The sequence below is a fragment of the Eutrigla gurnardus genome (assembly GCF_963514095.1).
Source record: "Eutrigla gurnardus genome assembly, chromosome: 15".
NCBI classification, from domain to species: domain Eukaryota; kingdom Metazoa; phylum Chordata; class Actinopteri; order Perciformes; family Triglidae; genus Eutrigla; species Eutrigla gurnardus.
Window position 1 is genome coordinate 2,710,607 of NC_139938.1, and position 23,822 is coordinate 2,734,428.

The following is a 23,822-nucleotide window of genomic DNA, read 5'->3' on the forward strand; positions in this document are numbered from 1 at the left end:
GAAGTATGTATTTAAATAATCACATTGTCGCAGAGAGTTTATGTGTTCGTGTTACACATTTAGCCATTTAATACAAATCTTAAATAATGCAACGGGACACAGGTAGAATAAAAACACAAATTTAATATACACAACTATTTAAATATGTGTAAACGTACAGATGTATGCACATTTCAGCAGTTCAATGCAAAACAGAAGATATTCAAAATGAAAGGATTAATTTACAGGCAATTCTAAGATGTATTTTTTCTTATCTGCCTAATGTGAAAAATCAGTATGGTAATGTTCAGGACCACATGATCTGATTCTCCAGTTTATAGTGAGATTCTGAGAAAATTAGGGATTTTGTTTCTTACTGCAATATGAATGCACAATTTTCCATAAAATCTGAATCTGCCAACCAGGCCAATACACAGAGGTAAAGGAATATCGCAACAATCCATTGAAAGACAAACAAAACAACGTACTGTATGTATACTTGCAAATTAGTAGGTTAATTTAAAATAGTTACATTCTATTTAACCTTTCCCTAAGATTTCAAGCAAACAGAAACTGTAAATATAAAATGAGCACAGATTCACAATATATTACACATCTGTAATTGTATAATATACAATTCTGATACTATGATAGTTGACTAAACTAAAACTTTGTCATTTAGAATAACTCTTATGCACGCAACAGTGGCTCATCAAAGAAATGTGTCTTTCCTCTGCACACTTGCAAACTGGAAAACAAAACAACACAACACACACCCTCTCAACCATTTTTAAATCCATTCTTTTAAAGATTGGAACCAAGGCATGTCTGTTTTACTAGATATTATTAGATATTACATAGCGGAGAAAAATAGTCAAGATATAGAAGAGATTACATGTTTAAGATTGGGTCAAAATTTTATGTATGACATTGTGAATGCTCCCAATATTCAAAAATAATTTTAGATGCAGCCATTAATTTGTCAAATTACTACATTTGAGCAAAACATCACTTCTGCACCCATTTGTTATAGAGATTAAAGGAAAATACAAACAGCTGGCCATATATTTAGTAACATAATCATTTTCATTAAAAAGGATTATTTCAGCATCTATGTGAAATAACATGATTAGAAACCATTAATTTACATTTGATTGTCATTACAAAATATCTATAAATCAAAAGTCATCTATAAGGTATAAAAGCAGACCACATACATTTCTAAAAAATACCATCACAAAGAAATCTGAGAATGTCGTATATCATTTCTGGCAAGGCCTTTGAACAGTATGAGACGCCAGTTCACATTATACTTTACTGTGTACATGTTTTGATATATGGCTACATGCCATGCCAAAGTCTACAGTTTAAAAGTACAGCAGGTAAATGCAATTTCACTGACACCTTTACAATGCAATGCAGTCCAATCCAATAGCCATGCAAGAAATGCTCTCTTTATAAAGCTTATGATGTTCAATTTGTGTTTAGATTGCGTCAGAGAGGCATTGATTGAACCCTATGATAATTTCTAAAAAATATGGCTGTAAAATGACCATAGACTTGAATTAATACCTCTGTGACAAAGTGCAGTGTCATTATAGTGTTCAACATCAATTGAACGCTACAAGCATCACAAAGGTAGTATTCTTTTGCAGGGTTATTATATAATCTATCAGCTGGTGCTCATGAAATTGCTCCTGTATATTGGCCACTATGTATTTACATCAGACAATTTTTGTCCACTGAATGAAAAAAGTTTAAAGGTATATATTATTAATTTGAATTTCAGTCTGTTATTGTCCCCTCACCATGCACCTGCCACATAATGTCTGTACTGCTTCACTTTAGAGAGCTAAGCTAACATCAAGTTGTTTACAGGGTAACTGAACAAAACGGAAACATTTCAGCTGCAGTGGGACAAAAGTCCCGTGTGTGAAAATATCAGAATCAAATTCAAATTCAAGCTCTCGCTCTGAGTTTTAACAAAGTGTTAAAGAGGCAAACATTGGTGTCTCACAAACCATTTAGAGCAGTCCATTTCACTCCATTCTGAGTTTCACAGAACAGTCATCCATCTTATCGCCCGCGGATTTTGATGCATCCAAATCGTTGTTTTAGAACATGGAAACATTGAGAACCTAAAGACAAATAAAAAAGTTATATAGTGTTCCAAAACCTTATAAACAGGAAAAACAACGTTTGGGTGAAATATAGCCTAGAAATATTTTCAGGGCATATTATTGTTTGGATTTTCATACATTGACGTAAATGTCACTGTATCTTACATTTTGTGATTATGGGTTAATATAGGATTGAGAGAGAGAGAACTATTGCAGTGGTTCTATAGACATTTATATAAATGTTTCCAAGTCAGCCTTAAAGCCAGCAGCAGGTGAGTTTTCAATGCTCAAACTTGTAATATCTGACTGTATAGATCCCAAATTATATTCATAATTATCCTTATATAATGATTCATGATGATGAGGCCATAGACCATCCAACCATGACCACTCACATTATCCCATAACATTTTAAAAAAAGAAGCAAATTAGTAAAAGGCATAAGATGCAGAAAATCCTTACCGAATCATCCATGATGGAAGATGGATCAAAGTAGTCCGGCTTTAGTTCAGTTCTTTCTCTGCGGTTCTTTGATGCTGGCTGAAAAATAACAAGCCAGTCAGAATAAGGCTCCACAAATTGTCATGGAAACAAGATACCAAAAGGCTATTTGAACGTCAAAGTCTGAAAAAAACATGTAGGGAAAAAAATATGACTTTAACTGCGGCAATCAAATGCTGATGTGCAAATTCTAATACTTGGCACTGCAGGGAAATAACAACACTTTTTTATATTTGGAGGAAACTTGCTCGTAATGAGTAAAGCATGGCCGGGTCATGAAGACAGTTACAATGTGGTTGAGGAGCTTCTAACATTTACTGTAAATATTTTGTAATTCTGTATATAATGTTTGTATTTATGGTCCCGCGAGTCCAGATGAACAGTGGCTATAGTGTGGCTATAATCAACAATGTATCAATTGACAATGTGAAACTACTGCAACAAAAAAATACATAATAATGCAAAACAGAATATTCAGCCTCAGCAAGCAGCTGTTTTGAGAGAAAAACTTCTAAAAACCCACTGCTCACTAGCTGGTCAACACCAGACACGGTTAGTGATTAGCTGGTGAACATAGTGGAGCATTTAGAAGCTAAACAGTCAGATCTTACCCTCAGACGTCAGCAGAGAGCAAAAACAGCTAAAAGCACAGTGAATATTGGACAATGTTGTTGGCCAGTAAAACAATGAAGAACCCAAAGTTTACCATATCACCTTAAAAAGGTGATGATGTCTTTCCTCAAGTTAGAGAAGATGAAATATTCACTACGAGGTAACAGACATGTTTTACAACAAGTGGCAATCCTTCTTAACATTCCTCAACTCTCTTTCTTCTCTGCCGCCTGTCTGACCCCACACCACCCACCACCCTTCCTGTTTTTCTCTTCTTTGTGTGTGTTTTACTTGTATTCTTTGTATATGCTATTTTTATTTTTTTTCTTAATTATTATTATTATTTATTTTAATAATTACAATCATTTTTATACTTTGGTTATTCCTTTCTGTAACATCTGAAAAAGAAAAAGTCAGAAAGTATGGCCTTTGTTTTGACTCACTGTCAAGTTGTCATCTCTTTGTATCCACTGTACCATACTCTCAATAAAAGTATTGAAAAAAGTGATGATGTGGCAGTGATGTGTTCACGGCTTGTTTCTTCTAACCCCCTATTAACCCAACAAATGACTGCAGCTTTAAATTACCAAATCGATGTCCATTGTGTCAAAATCCATGCCCTCATTGATGTCCTCCAAGCGGTCCTCTGATGACATCATCACATCCTCCACTATTGGCTCCTCATCATCCTCCATGAGTCCTGAGCCCCGACGACTGAGGAGTAAAAATAGACACTAGTTAGGAGGCTGTGCTTTTCCACATACTGTCTTTTGCCTTAATGTTATTTCAAAAACGTGCTACAGTCCCCACGTTGCCTCCACAATTCAATCCTATGCAAGTACTGTGAAGAGTCTTACATTGTTTGCTGCATGTGGTTCCTCATCTTGGCATAGTGCATGCTAACGCGCTCTTGCTGCTGACGGGCTTCAGCTTGTTGCCTCTGTGTCAACATCCAAGTAACCTGGGTACTGTGGGTACATTGTTCATTATTTAGCATGACAACAGTAAATATTCCTTTCAGGAAAAGGTATGTAGAAAGGTTTCTGTACTTGTAATCAATGGCAGTTTGGTGGTGATGATGCGGCTGTTGCTGGAGAGGCAGAGGCTGAGGTGGATGCTGCTCTGTCGGCATGGTGAACGTGTAGCTGTCCTCTGGCCTCATCTTCTTTGGATCCCTCAGCACAGTAGAGGTGAGGTGGGGCGTATGCATCATCACGGGCGTCTGTACGTTCGGCTCACGGTTCATCCAAACTGCATCAGTGCTGCTGCAACTATTCTCTTCTGCTACACAACATAAATTATAAAATGACAGAACTCTTTGTATTTGCAGAGGAGAATCCCAGGCATCTAAATTCATATGGTGCATCTACAGTTGCTCACCTTCAGGCAATTTCCTTTTGCTTGCAGTGGCTGGCTTGGCCTTCTTACTTCTGGTGGACCCTCGACTGCTGATCCCACTGATGACAGACACGGTGTCATCGTCCCCGCCAACCTGCAAGGAGTTCCTGTATGAGATGAGGGGCAGCCAGCAGTCGTCTCGCTGCAGGGCCATCTGAACAGTCATGAATCGCTCCAAGTACGAGTGACTGTAGAAGTGTCAGAATACAGCAGTCAAAGTTAGGACCTTTTCAGAGTTCCTTGTCAGCTCCATGCTCCACACAAACAAACCATAACACATGTCCAGTGGCTCAAACTTACACTGTTCTCTTGTCCTGCCGAATCAGTTTGCTGGAGAACTCACTCAGGACATCCAAAAAGGCTAGATTGAGAGGTGGACTGCCCTGCCCATGCGGACTAGGTTCCTTAAAAGCAAACTCAATTCCATCCCTAAAATAATACAGAAGTGAAATAATGATTTGCCCTGCTCATTAAAACACAGATCATGCAACGTTTTAAACCACAAGATCTTGGCTCAGGACTGTTGCTTACTTATGTAACATGGCAATAGCCTCCCTGGTCTTCATCTGATCCAAGCCAAAAGTCAATGAGAAGCGTCGGGCCAGCTCTTTTATTCCACAGAAAGCTGATGTTGAGCGGTCGACGTTGAAGCCAAGTTCAGACAACATCTCATTGAATAACTACAAAAGAAAACAACATAAATACTATTTTCCACATATCATTACAGTTGATTTCACAGGAGGAAAGGTCTGAATCCTAAATTAAATCCGTTTGTGATCAGCTATGAATTCACTTTTTAAAATTAGAATTCAGAATAAAGACGTTTACGTGACACAAGTGACTCCTCATGGATTAGCATGAAAGTCAGTAAATGTTTTAGATTTTGTTTGTGCTATATTCTCCAAGACTTGCTTGCATCTACTAATATATCTTTAAAAACATTTTCAAGGCCACAATACATTTGTTGACTTTTACAAATTGTCTAGTCTCCATCCGGGCAAAGAATCTTACCGATTGCAGACTCAAGACGAGTGTCTTTGCACATTGTACTTTGTCGATTTGTCTGGTCTTACTCATCGTTTCCTTGATGATATCTCCATAGTCATTGTAATACTAGGGAGAAAGAGGGGACATATTGTTATTAAGAAGAACAGCTGAGGAGGAATTCCTTATAACTGGGTTAAAAAGCGGGTTAAACCTACCCTCATATACTGTTTAAATATATCTGCTCCGGTGTTCATTTCAACCACATTGTAAATGATTAATTTGCAATAGGCAGCAAGAAGGTTTCTTCGCTTGTGCAAAGCCTCAATTTTACTGGCTTCATCATCTTGCTGTCCGTCTGGAAAATACAAAATAATAAACATTTTAAATATATATTTTTAAATAAATCATCAACAGTCCATGCCTCCTTACATTTTAAATTTGAGTGTGGTTGGTGGACACACTGGCGACTGATTCTGACCTGTGCTGTTGTTGTCATCATCTTGATCAATGAACACTTGATCCAGAATGAAGTTGAGCAGCTCGGCCTGCAAAGAGGAGTCTGGCGTATAGACCAGAGGCTCCAGTTGTTCCCGGCCTGAAGACATAATTTGGTGACTGAAGATCAATAGCAGATCAGATAGTATGGTGAAGGCCTGGAATGAACACAACAGTTCAGCATTTATACATGTTCAGTGGTACTGAAGAATGGCTATGTAGTAAAGTCAAACAACCGTCCTATCAGCATGACCCCACCTGTTCTTTAACTGCGTTGTTGATGCTGTTTAAGTAATGCTGACACATTAAGCAGAAAGCTCTCATTTGCTTTCTCAAGGTCACCATATCACCCTGAAAGAGCATATAATCAGTTAGACAGTTCAGTGAACAAAATACAATCAAAATATGGACAGATCTCTGTGGAAAAAAACAAACAAACAAAAAAAGAATAGTTCAGTGTCATAGTTCCAACCACCTACACTTGATGGAAGCTGGTTGCTCAGGTTTGATGCTGTGACTACTACTACTCAATCAATCAATCAATCAATCAATCAATCAATCAATCACTCACTACTACTACTACTTTAGCTGTTAATTAGTGCTAAATCAGTCTTTGAGAAAAATACGGTACTTTAAAACTCCACATACCTCGTGTCAGCTATGCAGGGAATACCACTTAGTATATACAATCAAAACCCAACCGTTTTATCCTTTTAACACCTTTCCTTATACACGTATCTTGCCATGTAAAAACGTGACATGCCCAATGTGTAAATACCTTTAATGAACTGCCGTCTGAGACCTTCGCCAGATGCCACAGGATGATGTAATGTGTGCACTGCATTGCATGAATCACAATCTGGGGAGAAGGAGGCAAGCGGATCAGATGAGCCGATCTGTTCCACTAGGCCTTTGACATGTACTTAGTTATCAGGTTACTCAGAAATCAGGTGATGCACGTAATCTGAGAACGCAATTATACTGCTGTAACAACCTAATTATGTCTTATAAATGCATTTCTCCCCTACTTCAACCTTACTGCATGCTTATTTTAAATGTATTAGTGACGGTAGATGCTGCTTCCTGACAGCATGAATGTGTACCTTTCCACAAATAGTCAATGTTCTATGGTGGAAGAAACAGACTTATTTAGACTTCTAGGGGTTACTTTGTGTTTCAGTCTCAGTCAAACTTTCGATGGCATGATTTAAAATACAAGAATGCATTGCTCCAAGTAATTATCTCCAAGTCCAAAATCTCTGTAATACCCTGATTACAGATACCAAGTACTTGTTTAAATGATGTTTAAGAAATGTGCTTACTGTGGAAAGCTGACTGTAAACTGTTGAGCATATGGAAGAAGTTACTGACAAAGTTTGACCAGCCGTTACCTGTTCAGGCATATCCCCGTTCTGGAGACCTGTGTTCAGAAGCCTGTAGTTGCTGGTGAAGAGATCCCACTTAGAGAGGTCATGTGCACTGGAAACAAAACAATTCATGGAAGTGTTATTATTTGCATCTTACCCCATAAAAAATCAAATTAAGCTTCCAGTAAATGCCAAATATTATAACTGGAAATGCTATAAATCTCTCTTCAACAGATAATACATTGAAACTGTAAGAAAACATGTTAACTGCTTTACTTGTGGAAAGCGCTGATCTTCTTGAGCGTAGATAGAACTTGGTAGGCATCATCCTCATCTGGTTCTTCACCCTGACCATCAAGAGATCAAACCTTTGAAATCCCACATATTCTACATGAGGCTCGCCTCTGCAACTGTCAACATGCTTTCAAATGAGCCACGAAGAGACATGCTTTGCGTCACACACCTCTTGCAGGAAGTCCTCCAGGAGTCTATTGAACTTGTCTACCAGCTCATCGAGAAGCTGGGAGCGGGCGATGTCCACGCGGTTGAAAATGGTGAACTCTTCGTTGCAGAGAGAGTGATAGGTGGTAGAGCAGGCCTCCAGGACCTCAGTGTCTGTGTGCTTATCCTGGACTTCCCAGATTTGCCGCAACAAGGCATCCAAATGCTTAATGAGAACAAGAAAAAATGTTTAGCCAACATGCAATTAACAAGCTGCATAATCTATTGCAAATGTAAAATTGACTCACCTTCTCTAATCGGCCAGTTGTGTAGATGTCGAGATCAAAGTACTTTGGTATTTGTAGCAAATTGGTAACCTTATCGATGTCAACGCAGTACTGTGACAAGAAGAGAGAAGCTTTAGGCTGAATGGTTACAAATCAAACCTGTTGTCAACTCTGACCACTGCTGGCTGTAGTGCAGAACACAAGCAGTCACCTTTGCCAATAACAGCGGCAACGCAACTGCAAACATCTCTGTGACCCGTGTCCGATCATCCAGCTGGGTTTTCTTCTCCTTTGCAGTCAGGACCTTTCCCGTGCACAAAAAACAACAATGTTAAAAACACAAAGTCATTCAAAAATAAAGCTAATGCGCTCTTTGAGGAAACTCACCCTCTTCCCTGTGCCTCTGCCGACTGGAGGGTGGCATTCACAAGCCTGCCGGACGGCACAGAGCATGATTTCAACCAGAGCCGTCTCCTGGCGATCAGTCAGGGCTGAAAATAGTGAAAATGAACGCAAACAGTTACTGAACATGTAAAGAAAAGACCAACTAACTAAGTACCAAGCAAAGGATGAAAAATGTGTAGAAATAATTTAAATGGAATCTGAGCCAGTAATTGTCTTAAAGAGTGGAACTTTACCCTCCTCTCCTGGCATGGGCTCATCCAGCAGCAGGCTGATCATAGTCTCCCAGTCCTTCAGCAGCTCTGATCCACACTCCCACAAACTATCCACCAAGTAGGCTGCATGTTCATGGAGCTGGAACACACCAAATGGTTAAATGTGATTGAATCAAACTGAAATGGGGTGAATTCCTCACCTCCTATTGTAATATTTAATTATCTTATCACATCCGAAATGAATTCACACTAAAAGTAGATTTGTTAAGATGGACATTTTACTGCAGTGAGCACAGAGACACAAAGGCCTTGTTACCTCACTCTCCAAGAAGAAGAAGACCGTAGTTTTGATAAGACCACCATTGAGGCTCTGCCTGCCCCTCCTGGGTAATGCATCTTCCTCCTCAGGAACTCGATGGCTGAAGAGCCTTCAATTAAAACAATACAAAAGGCAGTAAAAAATGTCATCTTAAGGCAGATGTAATAAGCATCTGGAGTCCCTTTGGGAAAGCTATGAGGTTGGACAAACATCAAGTGTCACACACAAGACCAGGAGACCCACATGACCAAATGTTGTGGTTTCTCCATTTGTTTTCATCTAAATACAATAACAATTAGCTGTTTGCATGCTTCTGATAGTAAAAGCTACTGCTACATATGTACGTATTTATGCTATTTCTATCAGGGCACACTTTAAATGCTCTGTTGAGAGGGTTGTTTGGTGGATTTAACAGAGCATTATTATAACAAATCATTGTTTTCCAGTTAACATATTAAATGTAACCTCACAGTTTACAATGAACAATGTAGAAAAGCTCATTCTTATTACATACCCAACATAAATGTGCTTTGAAACCAGCTCCATTAACAGTTCAGCTGTTTTAAAAGTTTCAAAAGACACAACAAAACACTTACTTTTTAAACAGGAATTCTCCTGCTGAAACTGCGATGGGTCGATGTGCCGAGTAAACCAGATGATATACACTCTCACAGTCCTCTGCAGTCAGGACCTCATCACTGCTCCTGTTTCACGAAATGTATTCTTAGTAATACAGGTATATATCATAAAAGGTGTGTGAAAAGGTTAGTTTAAAATATTCTCACAGAAGGGTTTAGGATCAGGGAGAATATATGGATATTTAGACTCAGCTACAGACAATAATGATGACATCTGCTAGCACTAATGGTCAGGGGTAATGTCTCTAATTTGAACCAAATATATGACATCCAAATCTATAGCAAAATACTTTTTATTTTCATGTTGTCTTTAATGAGCCTTTAGAGGCACATTATATGACTTCATGAAACACGACCAGGAAGGAGGGAGGTTACTCACTGCAAGACAAGTGTCAGAAGCTTAATGGCTTGTACTGCAACATCATATTCCTTGTCCAGAGTCATAGACACAATGCGGTCCTGTCAATGAGAGCAGCTTCAGGTGTCAGATACGATATGTTAGCTAGACGATCTCCAAATCATACATGGGTATGCATCAAAATAATGGTATTACTCTTTAGTTATCAGCATACACAGGCACAAGTGACAAGTCTGCACATTTCCGAGACATTTCCCTGATGCTGAAGCCATGCAGCTGCTGGCTTACCTTGAAGCGACTTGTGAAGAGTTCCAGTCGTATGCCGAGCTCTCTGCTATGGAACAGGCCTTGGAGGGCATTCAGGCACTTCAGGCGCACCTCACCTTGCTGGAGTCACAGTAGAAATACATGAAAAATAGTGGTAGCTGGTACTTAGCCATAAAACCTGTTTAGAATTATGCAGCCCTACAGATGAAATATAAAGATCTATCCAGTTAGATAGATGCACTTCTCAACATGATTTAGATCATAAAAACATCAGATGTCACAATATTAGCCTGAAACAACAACTGAGCAGAGAAAGAGAGAAAAGAGGGACCTTTTGTGATGTTACTATCCTGTTACAGAAACCCTTCACTAATAGGATCGGTTATCTGAGTTTAGTATATGTCTAAATTTGGTCAATATATTTGTTTTTATCTTCACTTCATCAGCTTTTTTCTAAATGTAAGGTTAATTCATACAAAGCAGTGGCTGTCCTTTAGCTCACCTTGTCATGCATTGTCCAGCCAACATACTTCAGATAACTGTCATTGAGGAAGGCATCGCTGTATAACTTCATCCACACTCCAATCTCCTCAATACAAATTGCTCGGATTTCAGCAATGGCATCCCTGGCAAAGACCCAAAAGAAATGATTCAATTTAGTCTTTAGTGCGATATAATATGGGCTCGTTTAAACATGATTGTTCAGCTGTTGGGCCTAAAAAAAGTCATAAGGGCTCATGTTGGTGTTGACACAAATGTCACACTAGAGGGCGCCCAAAAGCCAACAATGAATATTGTACTGTCAGCATGCAGTATGTAAGTCAATGAAGGATTCACATACCGATATCTGTGAACAAACACTCCTTTGAAAATTGCATTCATCATGTTTTCAATTTCATCTTGATTTTCTTGAAGCTGAAAGATAAACACAAAGTGGTACTTAATAATTTGCATGACTCAAAAACTAAAAAGTATGACTTTCAAGTTTAGCTTGAAGAGCTCTGTTAGAAGTTATTGCAGCCAAGTAAAGGGCAAGGCTGGGTTTATACTATATTTTTCTAAGACTATAGTTTTTGTAAGACATTTTATTTTAGTTAAAGCTGGAGAATGGAACTTTTACATATAAATGAACGTCTGGTACATTCAGCCTCTCCTGATCAAAGAAACTAGGCGGCGTTCAGTCCAAAATGGAAAGCGTTTAACGAACAAAATGGATCATCATTGATGTATGTTTTATTTGTTGGAGAGTGGGGACACGGATGTTACATTACTGCTTAAGGACAGGCTGGTGCTTGTAAAATAATAGTGTCTGTTCAAACCATGAATGAGAAGACTTCAAGCACTCCGGAGCAGCAGGTAAGATTGAATGAGCTCAACTGCAGGCATATGTCAGAGCATGCGACTACAGTGTTTGTGTAATTACTCTCACTGCCAGAGGGGGGAGACAAACGTTCTGCACTGCAGATTTAATTATCCTATTTAAACTCCAAATTCATTCAGTTTAAGGCATTGTGATATCTGGTCAAATTATTCCTGCCCTGTGGAGAAAAGCAGACTGCACATGAAAGGTCTGGACCACTTTAATTTAGTTCAAACCTAAGAGAAAATTTTAAATACATGAAAATTGGTAAATGCCACAAGTTCTTTAAATCACTCGTATGTGCCACTTAAAAACGGATCCGTTTATACAAGCAGTGGCCCACTCTATATTTAGATTAGAGCCTCAAACGTTATTGTCATTGCACATATTATTTTCCAGTTCAACAAAGGGCAGTGGAGGATCTAACCAGATATATAAATGCATATAAATAGAGCCAAAGAAATCTACATTTTGTGATTTGCCAGACAACTCAAATAGTCAACAGGATAGTGAACCTTCCAATCATTATAATACATCGAATACTTGACTTCTTACTTTACGGGGATTACATAAAGGCGATAAAGTATGTCCATGAATATGACACATGAGTTTACAGTTAATAACAATTTCATCCGTAGTTAATTTGTGGTGTTTTGAAGGTAAAACAAATAGATTTTTTGCTTCTTCACAGTATATCCTGTTTGTACGCCCACTGGCGTTTTAGCGATTACTGCCACAAACAGTGCGTTGAGCATGAACGCCTTCGAAGGTGCTCGTAGAGTGCGTGCCATCTGTTAGGGCCTCGCATATAAAGTATAAACAAAGCTTTACCGTTAAAGCATTTGCTGTGATAATCAACGTGTGTCTGCAAGTGTAAGACAACTTGTATTTCTTCTCACCTCTTTGCGCTTCTGTAACAGGAGCTCAAGCCTTTCATTAGCCCTTTTTGCAGCAACCTTGTTCCTCTCCGCATCATACTGTCTCTGAGTGTTGTCCATGTTGATGCTCAGGTTGAGAGCAACATTCACCAAGGCCGTCATCAACTTCATGGCTGCAGAGAACAACAAAATTCAGATGCACGTCGGACGGCGTATGTGTGCAGGCCGGCATGGAGCAGCAATGCAGAACCCCTAAGTGAAGCGTGCACATTAAAACTGACCTGCTAGTGTGCTTGTGTGTCTAAATGCCCTGACTTGTGAGTCAGACAGGCCAGTGAGCAGCGAGATGACTGTGTCCATCATATACTCGTCGTAGATGATGCTGTACTGACATTGACGCACCAGAACCGCAATGAAGTCACTGAAGCTTATCCTGAATTTCTTCCACTGTGGTCCTGACATTGTTAATGGATAGTCACCACTGTCCTGTTTGATGATAGCAGAGAGATGATTACGTTAGTTTCATACCGTTCGTTTCCTTTACGTCTGCCACATGCTGCCAAGGTTAAGATTCTTTTTTTGTTTTAAAATAAATGAAGTTCATAAATGTTAAAACAGCCTGCATCACCTCATCGAACTCCTCCGTCATTTTCCGGATGATTTCGGAGTTCTGCATATTTCTGAACATCTCTCCACTCACAGCACCTGTGTGAGGAGTCACACAACGGCAGTCAAGTTCAGCTCATTACTTTTCTTTCAGGCACCCGAGCTGCAACATATTTAGACACATCACGTCCGATACCTACCTTTACAGCCAGAGGCCTGAATGAAGAAGTTGATTAAGTCCAAGAGGGCAACATCCCTGTCTTGTTTGTATGCCTCGATCCAGTCATCAACAACAGACTAGAAAATAAAACATGACTTTAAAAAAACACCTCAAAAAATCACTGCATGTTCTCGGTGACAAATACAATTGCCCCATTGCAACTGAATCCAAAGAAGGGAATCCCCAGCTACCACACCAGTCAAAATGTTCTCACAGCAGAACAACAAGAAGAAGATGAGAAGAAACCACAACGAAAACATGATCTCTTCATCACAGTAGTGTGTACCCACCTGTGTGGCACTCTTCCCCATCTTTACCACCTCGAACAGGGTCATATTCTCCATCCCGTTCTCCGGATAATGGCCATTCAGCCTGCCAACACCGGCGGCCCTCCCCGCTCCCCCGCCTTTGGCCTTGTCGCCAAGCGCCTTCTTCCCTTTCTTGGCTGCCTGTTGGGGAGAAAGATGTCAAGTGAAAGATGAAAGTGTGTTAATATGTTGCGTATCAAAACTCTAAGAATAGTGCACATGTGCATGTAGAGTGAATAGCTTATCAAGTTACTAGGAATTAAAAAAGCTGTCACAGTGTGGGACTAAGTCAACAGAGATATTTGATGCAGACAGTGATGTGGAATCAACTTATTTTCTGATCAAACACAGCATAACATCACACTGTTTCTACTCTGTTAGTCACAGAGTTTCATTGCCGGCGTCCACCCAATGCACGTTGTGATTGGCCCAAGCCTCCATGTGACACTAATTATACATATATAGACAGATATAGAAAATAAATAAATAAAGATCACAATTTGACCAACATACCAAGACCTTTCCTGTCTTTGCATTTTTGCCATCAGGATCCTCAAGTTCGGTATCTGATGACAACTGAGATTCTGCCTCGCTGTATACAACAGATGAAGTCATTACAACCACAAATAACATGCATGTTCCTGGGCATAACATTACAGCGTACATGTATGCATACAATCACACAAACACAAAATAAGTGACACTGTGCTTACGGAGCAAATTGAAACTCTGTGTGCAAATCCTGCGCTGCTATCATTTCTTTAACATTTTCTGGATCTGCTGGAGTGGGTGCGTTTACTGCTCTGGACCCCAAGCAGGAAGGGAGCTTGTCTGCACCTAGAATACAATGCAAATGAGAAGAGTTTGTGGATTAATGATGACTCCAACACTGGCTGTGATTACTCGCTAACAAATCACAGTATATTTCTCAAGGCAAGGAATAAAGAGAACATGTTTGTTTCCACTGCCAAAAAGACAAAAGGCCGTAAGACCACTCAAGCGCCTCGGTGACATTAAACAGCAGTCTAGCTATTTAGGGAAAAAAAGCCTATGTACGTGTCGACTTTAACAATCGATGGTTATCGTTTGGTTAAAACCTTAATGGGTGCTTTCTTTAGTCATTGCACTGACTCACTCTTCTACAATGTCCTGCTTTATCTCTGTGCAGATCAGTTGCAGCTTGAAAACCAGTTATTCATATTTAAACATAAACGGCACAGTTTAAAATTAATACACATGGCATATTATGATCATTTTTTGACATTCTCTGAATCACAGACTTCTAGTTTTCTATGGTGCATTACTACCTAATGCTGAATACATGTAATAAATTAGTTAATGGACATTATGATGATTGATGTCCCTTTTGCCAGCAGATAAAGTTTGTCATTCAACGAACAAAGATACCTGTTAGTTAATACATGACACACGTGAAGATTTTATGCATGCTTTATTGCTGCATGCTTTACTGCTTTAATAAGGTTCATATAATTATTTATACAGTATGGGTTCATTGAGTTCATTGGGTTTTTGTCATTCTCTTGTGTGGCGTGTTGCCACACTCACAGGCAGGTGATGGGTGTTATTCCTCCACTAATGAGCAAGACAGGTAGGCTGTTTTCCAAAGGCACAATTCGCCAAGAACCAATGCATAATCCTGATATAATGATAATTGATTATTCAACTGGCCAAATAACATAAAGTTTGCTGTCAGCACACGGTAACATTACAGTAGACATGTTTGTAGTTTGAAGGCAGGTCTATGGGGGCGTGTTTTCACAACACCAACACACTGTAAGTGTAATGGGCAATCCCGAAACGCAATGAAAAGTTGACATGGTTGTCCTCGTTCAGACGTCAGACTCATAGGACCATATATGGGTATGCGTACTTGGTTTGGGTGCCTCGATATAACGTTCGTTACTTTCTTGGATATGTAATGTAACATTTCCAAAAGTATTTATACCGGGCCTGTCTGATTGGTAAATCTAATGTTACTTTGAATTCAAAACAAGTTGACCCCAAAGCATTTCTGACAGGCGCAGTTGTATACTTCCGAACTACAAACGCAACTACAGATGTTTCCGAAGCTGGTGATTCCGATCCTCATCTCCTCCTGACGTGCCGTCTTTGCTACGACGGCCAAGCAGCTCTCTGGCTAATGCAGCTAACCGTACTGATGTATTATTTCAGCCGATACATTGCCTAGTTGGCTAATTTAAGACCCTCTCCTTGATCAATGTATTCGTACCGATCAACTCATTTAAGGATTAGGGTTCACTTTGGGATCTTGATACAGTTTCAGCGTCAGATTAGCGTTAGTTACTAGCGTTAGCTTTGCTAGCATTACTGTTAGCTGTAGCTGGCTAACGGGACTACTACTTAGCACCAGCTGTAATGTTACCTCGCCGTTATTAATCACGTTGATTTTAATTTGCTCTGATAAAGTCGCATTTATATTTCAATGACTCCCGTCAACGCTAAATGCCTGGCCAGCCAGTATGACAGCTTCAATGATAAACTCCCTGGATGTTAACGTTAGCTATCCGCCATTTTACAACTAAACGTTACTTACCTCGTTTTAAATCAAACACGGACTGAAACCAAATGATCCAAACGCTGCAGACTTTGCAAAGAGGGTGCTATCGTTACTTTCCCGCACAAACTGTCATTTTCCAAAACGCAAAAATAATAGTTTAATTTGCTAGCTAACGTTAAGAGGCTCCTTGGTGGCTAACATAGCAATTTGTGTTTTCGTTGTTATGCATGTAGCACACAAACACCACCTGTCGGTGGTTTCGTGAACTGCTGGCATGAGGGCCCCATCATGTCAGGCTCTGGAGCTTCTGACCTGACTCCTGTGTCGGCCTGTCACTGTTGCAAAGCATGCACTCCATGCAAAAACATTCAAATCTGAAATGTATCCGTATGTCTCTGTTAGTGAAGACTCAACACAAATGTTTTTGTCTATTGCATGTAAAATGTATATACATGTTAAATTCACAGGTAATTAAAATATGCAATCATTGCAATTGGTCATTAATTTACAAAATATTAGAAACGCCTTCCTTTTGTTTTGAGGTGGTTAACTTTTAGTTTTTATAAAATAATTTTATAAATGTTCTAGAAACATTCACACACCATCACTCCTTCATGGTTGAAATGAATGATTAAGAGATCACAGCTGCCAGTTTGACCTACTCAGCCTATTGCATAAAGAGCAAGCTGCCCTCTTGTTTATCTATTCTGTGTACTCCTATAAAATACTATAATAGGTAGCTAAACCTTATTTTGTAACACCAATATATGATTACTCATTTATATGTCACTCCCCAAAAAAACTAAAATCTGCATGGCGTACATGCAGATTGAGTGAAATAATTTTGTAAACATTATGTTTCAAACATATCAGCAAAAGCTCCCAAAACCCTATTTCCTTCATATTTTTAGCTCAAATGCATAGTTCTAAAGTCTGACTTATCATTCTGTCTATTCAAAGACACGTATGAGAGCTGCAAGATGTTCCACATAATCTTTACTTATCTTTAAAGTACTTTTCTTGATTACATACAAACACAGCAGACCAGTGCTAGAAATGAATCTGAAGAAAAAGTAGTGTGGATCAAACAATCAAAATAGCTTCAGAAATGTTTTCCTCCGCCATGTGGAGCTAGACAAAACAATAATGTATTCATTGCAGGTCTGCTGTAGCAGATGATGTTCATATTAGGTTAGCATTATAAAGAGCATTACTAATAATGTTCATTCTGGTTCCCTTTGGAAAATAATGAGTTTATTTTTTGTTTCTAATTCACTAGAAGCCATTTAACCTGATAATTCCTTTATAGTTTTTGCCCTCTGCATGTTGACACTGGTATGAACAACACTTGACTCCAGACCAGAAAACTCTTAATTAATACGACTCAGTATTAATACAACTATTACCAATATGTTCATGTTGGTATTTGTAATAATCACACTGATATAATTCCATGACACCTCTGTCGGAGATAGTCAGATCTTCAAATGCAAACTTTATTCAGCTGATGTTTTGATTAATCCAATTACGAAAACACAAATGCTATTAGATCTCACATAATTGACCCATATTAGACTTTCCCTGAAGGATGTTTCGGATGTTTGTGCTTCAGATGTATTACCTCAGGGCCCCTATCATGGATAAATGTAACTACAGCTCTGCAATGGTTTGCTGTTTTTTGATGCTGGTTCAAAAGTTGGACAAAGTCAAATAAGGAAATAATCTTGGATAAAAAAAAAACATCTTTTCACACCGTTGACAGCTTTGACATTTTATTGTTCCATTAATCATATCTTACAGGTTTTGTAAGCAGTACCAACTTGAAAAGCCACCAAACTGTTAGTAATCACGACTAAATTCTAAAATCCATGTCATATCGCTTTCCTTTACATCAAAGTGTATGTACACAGGATGCTCCATTCAAAGCCATATCTTCATTGGGGGAGTGGAAGATGTGATGGGACAGATGTGATGTAGTGCAGTGTCACAGGAAAAAAACAACTCGAGTTACACACGAAGAAGCAGAGAGAGCAGTCTAAAAGTTCTGGCAGGCCACACCTGGATAGGGCTTTGATTTTGCTGCCGGCGAGATTTCTTCTACATGAACTCGTTGAGGAAGCTGTTGACCGTCCCCTCGGGTGTCTCCTCCAGAGGCTGGGCCTGACAAAAGGGGGGCACCACCAGGAGGTCGGGATCCTTGATCTCGGTCTCCACATCCGTGATGCTGTGAGGAAGTCATACAAACGTCATGTGGAGATTTTTCAAGGGCATTGGTCAGAACCCGTGCAGCAGAGCACTTAAAAACGATTCACCAACCTGATGATGACTAATGAGGACTCATGGGAGAACATTGAGCTCACAGGCAAACATCCCATGGTTACAGACATGGTGTATTTGTCTGAAAGACGAGAAACATAATGAACTCTGGCACCGAAAAATGCATGTATTATTATTATTATTATTATTATATACAGCATTCCTCTCACCTTTCATGTCTGGCATTGATCCCATCCACACGTTGAGTTTTAATCCCTCCCCTTCAATAGATGGGCTCCCAGCATTTATCGTACCCCAAAAGGTTGCGTCATCGGGGATGTCTAGGGGGTGCTGGGTGCACTGCAATGATTTTTTCTCACAGCTCTGGTTTTTGCTGTCAATCTCATAGAAGATGCCCTGCCGGGTGTAGAGATACAGATTCAGATGTCAAGGCACAAAAAAACGACATCAATTGATTTGTGAAATAAAATAAAAAACATTTTAAAAGGACGAAATCCGTCACCTCATCGAAGAACATCAGCAGGTCCAAACCCACTGATGTGTTGGTGGGGTGGCTCTCATTTGATCTGAACCGCAGCTTTTTGCCCATTGAGTCATACGTGAACGCACCATATGATTTCACTTCACTCTTTTGAGAAATCTGGTTTTGGAGTTTGTCGGGAAAAAAAAGAAGTGATATTAGTTGGAAAATAAAAATGACCAGAAGAACAATCGAAAGACTTTTTAAAAACTCACCACAGTCATGAATCCTGTCATATTGGGTGCATCTGAAAGACAACAGCGTCGGTTAGATGGGTCTTATAAATGCTGATGACAACATATCAGATATTACACACACTAATATAAGAACATAAGGAATATAAACACACGGATGACTCAAAATCAAATCACAAAAAGAGCCCAAATGATGGAGCGACGCATTCTTACGACAAGGCTGATGGTGATCTGCATGGCCGGTGGCAGTCAAGCACATGAAGGCGAAGAGCGTGATAGCTGCATACATTTTCCTGGTCCGGAGAGAGTCGCAAAATAAAGTTGGAGATGGCAAATTCAACCCTAAGTGCAGCTACCTTTCAGTGGACTTGCTGCTGCTTTTATAGGGATCAAACCCGGCGTGGTCGATAAGGATTATGCAAAAGGACCCAGGGCTTCAAACATCAAGCTGTCTAAACAAATAAGACTCAGCTGGTGGCGACTCAGCAAAACAACTTTCTAATTCTCTCTTTTTCTTTTGTGATTGTGCAGCTGTCCTGATGTTTTCCTGCATTGTTTATCCCTGCGCCTTTCCGAGGGTCATATGCAAACGGCAGGTCACGTGAGGACGATCGTGGAAGTTCATCGAGGCTCTTGGACACAGAGTTGCCTCTTAATATCATGTAGCTTTATTTAATGATAGCAGCTTCCCATTTATACTGATGGTATAAATGCAAAACTATTCAACCCTGTTGGTGTTCTTCTTATTTTCTTGCCTTACGAGCTGGAATTCAAATGGCTTTTTGCAAGTCACTGGAACTTGTGTAGGCTACATGTTGAGTAAGAAAAACACCTATCTGAGACATGGGAGGCCTTCACATGCGGTATTCATTTTTACTATTCATATATGATTTAATATTCTTTTCTTTTGGTCAGAAGTGGAATCAAATCCAATCCACTTTGATTTGACGTGTTATCTCTGCCTACTTGACGGAACTGGAATGTTATTAACACACAATAATTGCTGACAATCCATAACCTTTCACAATGATAATTATGACGAGTTAGATCTTAGGTGAATACCAAAGGAAAAGGGTTTTACCATCCTCCAACAGCGTAGAGCCTGCCTTTGATAGGAAGATGAGATATCCATGTAAACATCCATCCAAGATCAACTATTTTGGACACCAAAGTGTGATGGGAAGTTTTCATTTTGTGGTTTATTATAGGTTAATTAGAAGGTTGAATAGTGTAGTGGCCTGTTGTTGGACTCTTTATAGAATAAATTACTCAAAGCTCTGTTATTCTTATTTCTCTTCAGGTGATCATAAACCAATTTCCACCACACAAAGCAAAAGTGCTGTTTTATTTGGACTAAATATATTCCTTCCTTCTTGTAACCCTTAGTATTAAAAAACCCTTAGTATAAGACATTATTTATGTCTTATGTGATAGACATAAATAATGAAGGACATTGTGTGTTAAGCGTCCCACAATGCCATAATGAACAACGATATTAAAGAAAAACAGAATAAAGTTGTACAATAGGCTGAAGAGTCTTCAAAACAGCCCAGTCACCCTCTCCTCTATCAAAGTGATCCAAGCTAAATAGAAAGCCTGGGGAGTTTATACCAGGTCAACTGCACGAGCCACATCCAAAATGTGCTGTTTTCATAACTACGCTTTGTGCAGCTGCCTTTTGTTCTCCTGCCCACTAAAATATCCCCGTTGTGTTCGTGCTTTCAAGCAAACAACCCGGTGCACTCTGTCCGACAGGTGAGGACCAGCAGTGGTTCATTCCTGTCCTCCCCATATCGATAACTTTGAACTTCGTGTTCCTGGAAACGCTTCATGTTAGCGGCAGGTTGGAAACTAAAGGCTGCATTTACATTTACTTCAAAAATAAGCACATATGAAGTTTCAGTGCACCAAATGTGTCTTTTACAATGTGATATGTACATTTGAAATCTGTATGTCGCTGCTATATGTAACCACTAACCACTAACCACCAGAAGCCAATATGACATTCTTCATGCTTTTTCATGTATTTTTTTACATTCACCTGTTTGATATAATAGCCTATATAACATATATGTTTTTCCCTCTAATCCTCTGGCTGCTGGTGACTTAAATATGTTTTATTATGTAAAAAAGCGAAACATTTGATTGATTCATGCAATTATTGCTATTGTGCATAATTTACAAATTAATTGGAAGGTTCCCAACGTTATGTCCTGCCTGCCGATCCTGTGTCATTAAACTAATTTACTTCTTTAAGACCTGGGTCAGTTTGATCATACAAAACACAGTTACTTGACAAAAAGCAGACATAATACAACATAACATAATCATTTTGTGAACCTTCTGATGCAAAAAAAAAAAAAAAAAAAAAGTTATATATAAAGTATATATATATTACATGAATCTTGATTTATTTTTTACTCTAATTGTTTCAACCATCTATAGAAGCAAATTGGTCAAACTGACTTGACTTCCATGAAGAGGTGAAGAGATCTGAGTCAGACAGACATCCTGACTAATATTTATTGCTCGATGGCCCTTTCACTTTAATGTAAACTTGTCATAGTAGACACACCTTTGACATTTAACATGTGATTAAAAGATTATTAAACTATAACAATACTGAGTGTACCATAACCCTAATAAGAGGACAGGATGGCAGCGCGGCATCAGATATGGTTTAAATCTCAAAGTGGGAAGGAAAAACATAACAAAACTAAAAGGAACGCCTTAAAACCACCGATGAATGAGACCGAAAATAGACTGAGAGTAAATTAAGTGTGACAGAAGGGAAATTTAACATTACTGTATGCGGGGAATATGGGAGGGGGTTATGAAAAGGAGGGAAGCCCTTCTCCTTTTGCAGCCGTTCCCCTTTTACTGACCATATCATGACGCGTCGACGATGACAACGCGACTTGGCTTTCTAAGAGGAAGTCAGCTTGTTTATGAATGGTGATTCACCCTCTGACCCACAGTTTGTCATCTCACAGTTTCTTTAAGCTCTGAATTCCACATGCTAAGTAGAAGAGGCCGGCTGTCTGACTGCACTATATGCAAGAGTCTCACACACACTTTAAAGTCCTTCCTTCCTTCAAATTCAAATGTTAAATATCACACAGACAGCAAGGCCTTTAAAACGGAAACTCAAGCATGCTGACACCTTCTGGATCTCAGTGATGACATCACATAATAATGCATCAAATGACAGTGAGGTGGCCTCTGTGGATTATGATTAGTGTAGGGCAGCGTTTGCACATGAAATATCTCTATAATCCAGTGTGTAATGGTTTTATAATATGTTTCTGTTATAAAAGGCTCCAAGGGTTTTTGCAAAAAGCTGGTATCTGTCATTATGAATTCAAAATGTTATAAAGAAGTGATTAGACTTAAAATAGTAAGATAAAATAAATCCCTATATGTTTATATATCTTGCATGCAGTTGCTCTGTCACAGCAAGGGACTTATACATTGTATTCACTAATGGTTACTCAGGTTAATAATTGATCAATAATAAATGGTGAGGTTAATTGAATGCATTGGGTCATACATGTCTTGAGGCGGTTATGTCAAAGTGAAACCGCCGCACCACAGAGAGGTAGGTGGAAACTGCAAGGTGTTGAATATTTCAGAGGAATTTCAAGACTTTTATTTTTTTATATTGCATAGGAAATTTCTCAAAAGCTCAAATCTTTGCCTCATATGTTAAATTCAGAGGAATACCCCCGACTCTTTTCGTCACTTGAACATGAGCTCTTAGAATGAGCTTGTTTTTTTCTTTTTCATTCCAGAGAATTGTGTCATTAAATGTAACTGTTACCATTGAATAAGCCGCCCGCTGTTGTTTAAATCAAAAGAAACATCCATAGAGTAAAACAATCCAACGTAAATGCTTTTGAAAAGTGCAGAAAGTCTATTTTTCACTCTTCCATTAAATAAATCACATCCTCAAAGAATATAAATAACCATTGCCCTGTGGATGGGTGGTTTGGATGGTAAGTGTGGGTATAAAAAAACACTCAGAATTAATTAATAAAACTCAAGGGCAATTATTATTGTTTATTTTGTTTTAGTGACAATCAGGCCATACATTTCAATGAGAATCCCTTTATAAATGTAAATGCTTGAATGTGTTCAACATAAGTGGAAAACCAATGAAGTAAAAGACCAGCATGCACAAGTTTTTATCATTATTATTATTTCTTTCAGAATGACCAATAAAAACAAGCTTTGAGCAACTCAGTATGTTTGCTTACTTTTCTATATAATGACAGGATACCCCCCCATTTGTAATTCTTTTGAATGCTGGGTGACTTCCAATACGCATTAGATGAATCTCTGGTTGGGAATTTACTTCCAAAGGATGATCAAGCCCTTCACGATTGAGAGGGCTGTTCCCTTAGCTATGTGGAAACCCACAAAGATTTACTTTCAATAACACTTTCAATTAACATACCAAGGATATGTTGAAAGAACATGCCGGATTAGAAGTAAAAATGGAAATCTACAGTGGAATTTACAGTAAATGGCAGGT

At 38.9% G+C, this 23,822-nt stretch overlaps 2 protein-coding genes across 3 annotated transcripts; both read right to left on the reverse strand.

The window, feature by feature from the left end:
• Nucleotides 1–103: 103 nt before the first annotated feature.
• On the reverse strand, nucleotides 104–16,523 carry stag2a (STAG2 cohesin complex component a). Of its 2 annotated transcripts, none has more exons than XM_084029709.1 (34): nucleotides 16,334–16,523; nucleotides 14,472–14,595; nucleotides 14,272–14,350; nucleotides 13,741–13,899; nucleotides 13,431–13,527; nucleotides 13,253–13,329; nucleotides 12,906–13,110; nucleotides 12,646–12,797; nucleotides 11,228–11,301; nucleotides 10,889–11,012; nucleotides 10,408–10,506; nucleotides 10,141–10,220; nucleotides 9,720–9,827; nucleotides 9,121–9,232; nucleotides 8,826–8,943; nucleotides 8,575–8,678; nucleotides 8,399–8,491; nucleotides 8,209–8,298; nucleotides 7,923–8,126; nucleotides 7,736–7,806; nucleotides 7,484–7,571; nucleotides 6,871–6,951; nucleotides 6,351–6,443; nucleotides 6,076–6,250; nucleotides 5,813–5,952; nucleotides 5,622–5,723; nucleotides 5,142–5,290; nucleotides 4,911–5,039; nucleotides 4,593–4,798; nucleotides 4,262–4,493; nucleotides 4,070–4,180; nucleotides 3,800–3,926; nucleotides 2,562–2,639; nucleotides 104–2,117 (listed from the first exon to the last, which is right to left on the reverse strand). In XM_084029709.1, the coding sequence occupies exons 2-34, from the start codon at nucleotides 14,513–14,515 to the stop codon at nucleotides 2,094–2,096; spliced, it is 3,825 nt and encodes a 1,274-aa protein (XP_083885835.1). In that variant the 5' UTR covers nucleotides 14,516–14,595; nucleotides 16,334–16,523; the 3' UTR covers nucleotides 104–2,093. The 2 variants fall into 2 exon arrangements, with proteins under 2 accessions (XP_083885835.1, XP_083885834.1); XM_084029708.1 differs by having other exon boundaries at nucleotides 4,262–4,496.
• Nucleotides 16,524–18,052: 1,529 nt separating this feature from the next.
• On the reverse strand, nucleotides 18,053–19,660 carry epd (ependymin). Its single transcript, XM_084029895.1, has 6 exons — nucleotides 19,502–19,660; nucleotides 19,310–19,341; nucleotides 19,077–19,214; nucleotides 18,784–18,970; nucleotides 18,614–18,695; nucleotides 18,053–18,521 (listed from the first exon to the last, which is right to left on the reverse strand). Exons 1-6 carry the CDS (start codon nucleotides 19,575–19,577, stop codon nucleotides 18,395–18,397), a joined length of 642 nt encoding a protein of 213 aa, XP_083886021.1. The 5' UTR covers nucleotides 19,578–19,660; the 3' UTR covers nucleotides 18,053–18,394.
• Between the last annotated feature and the right edge of the window lie 4,162 nt (nucleotides 19,661–23,822).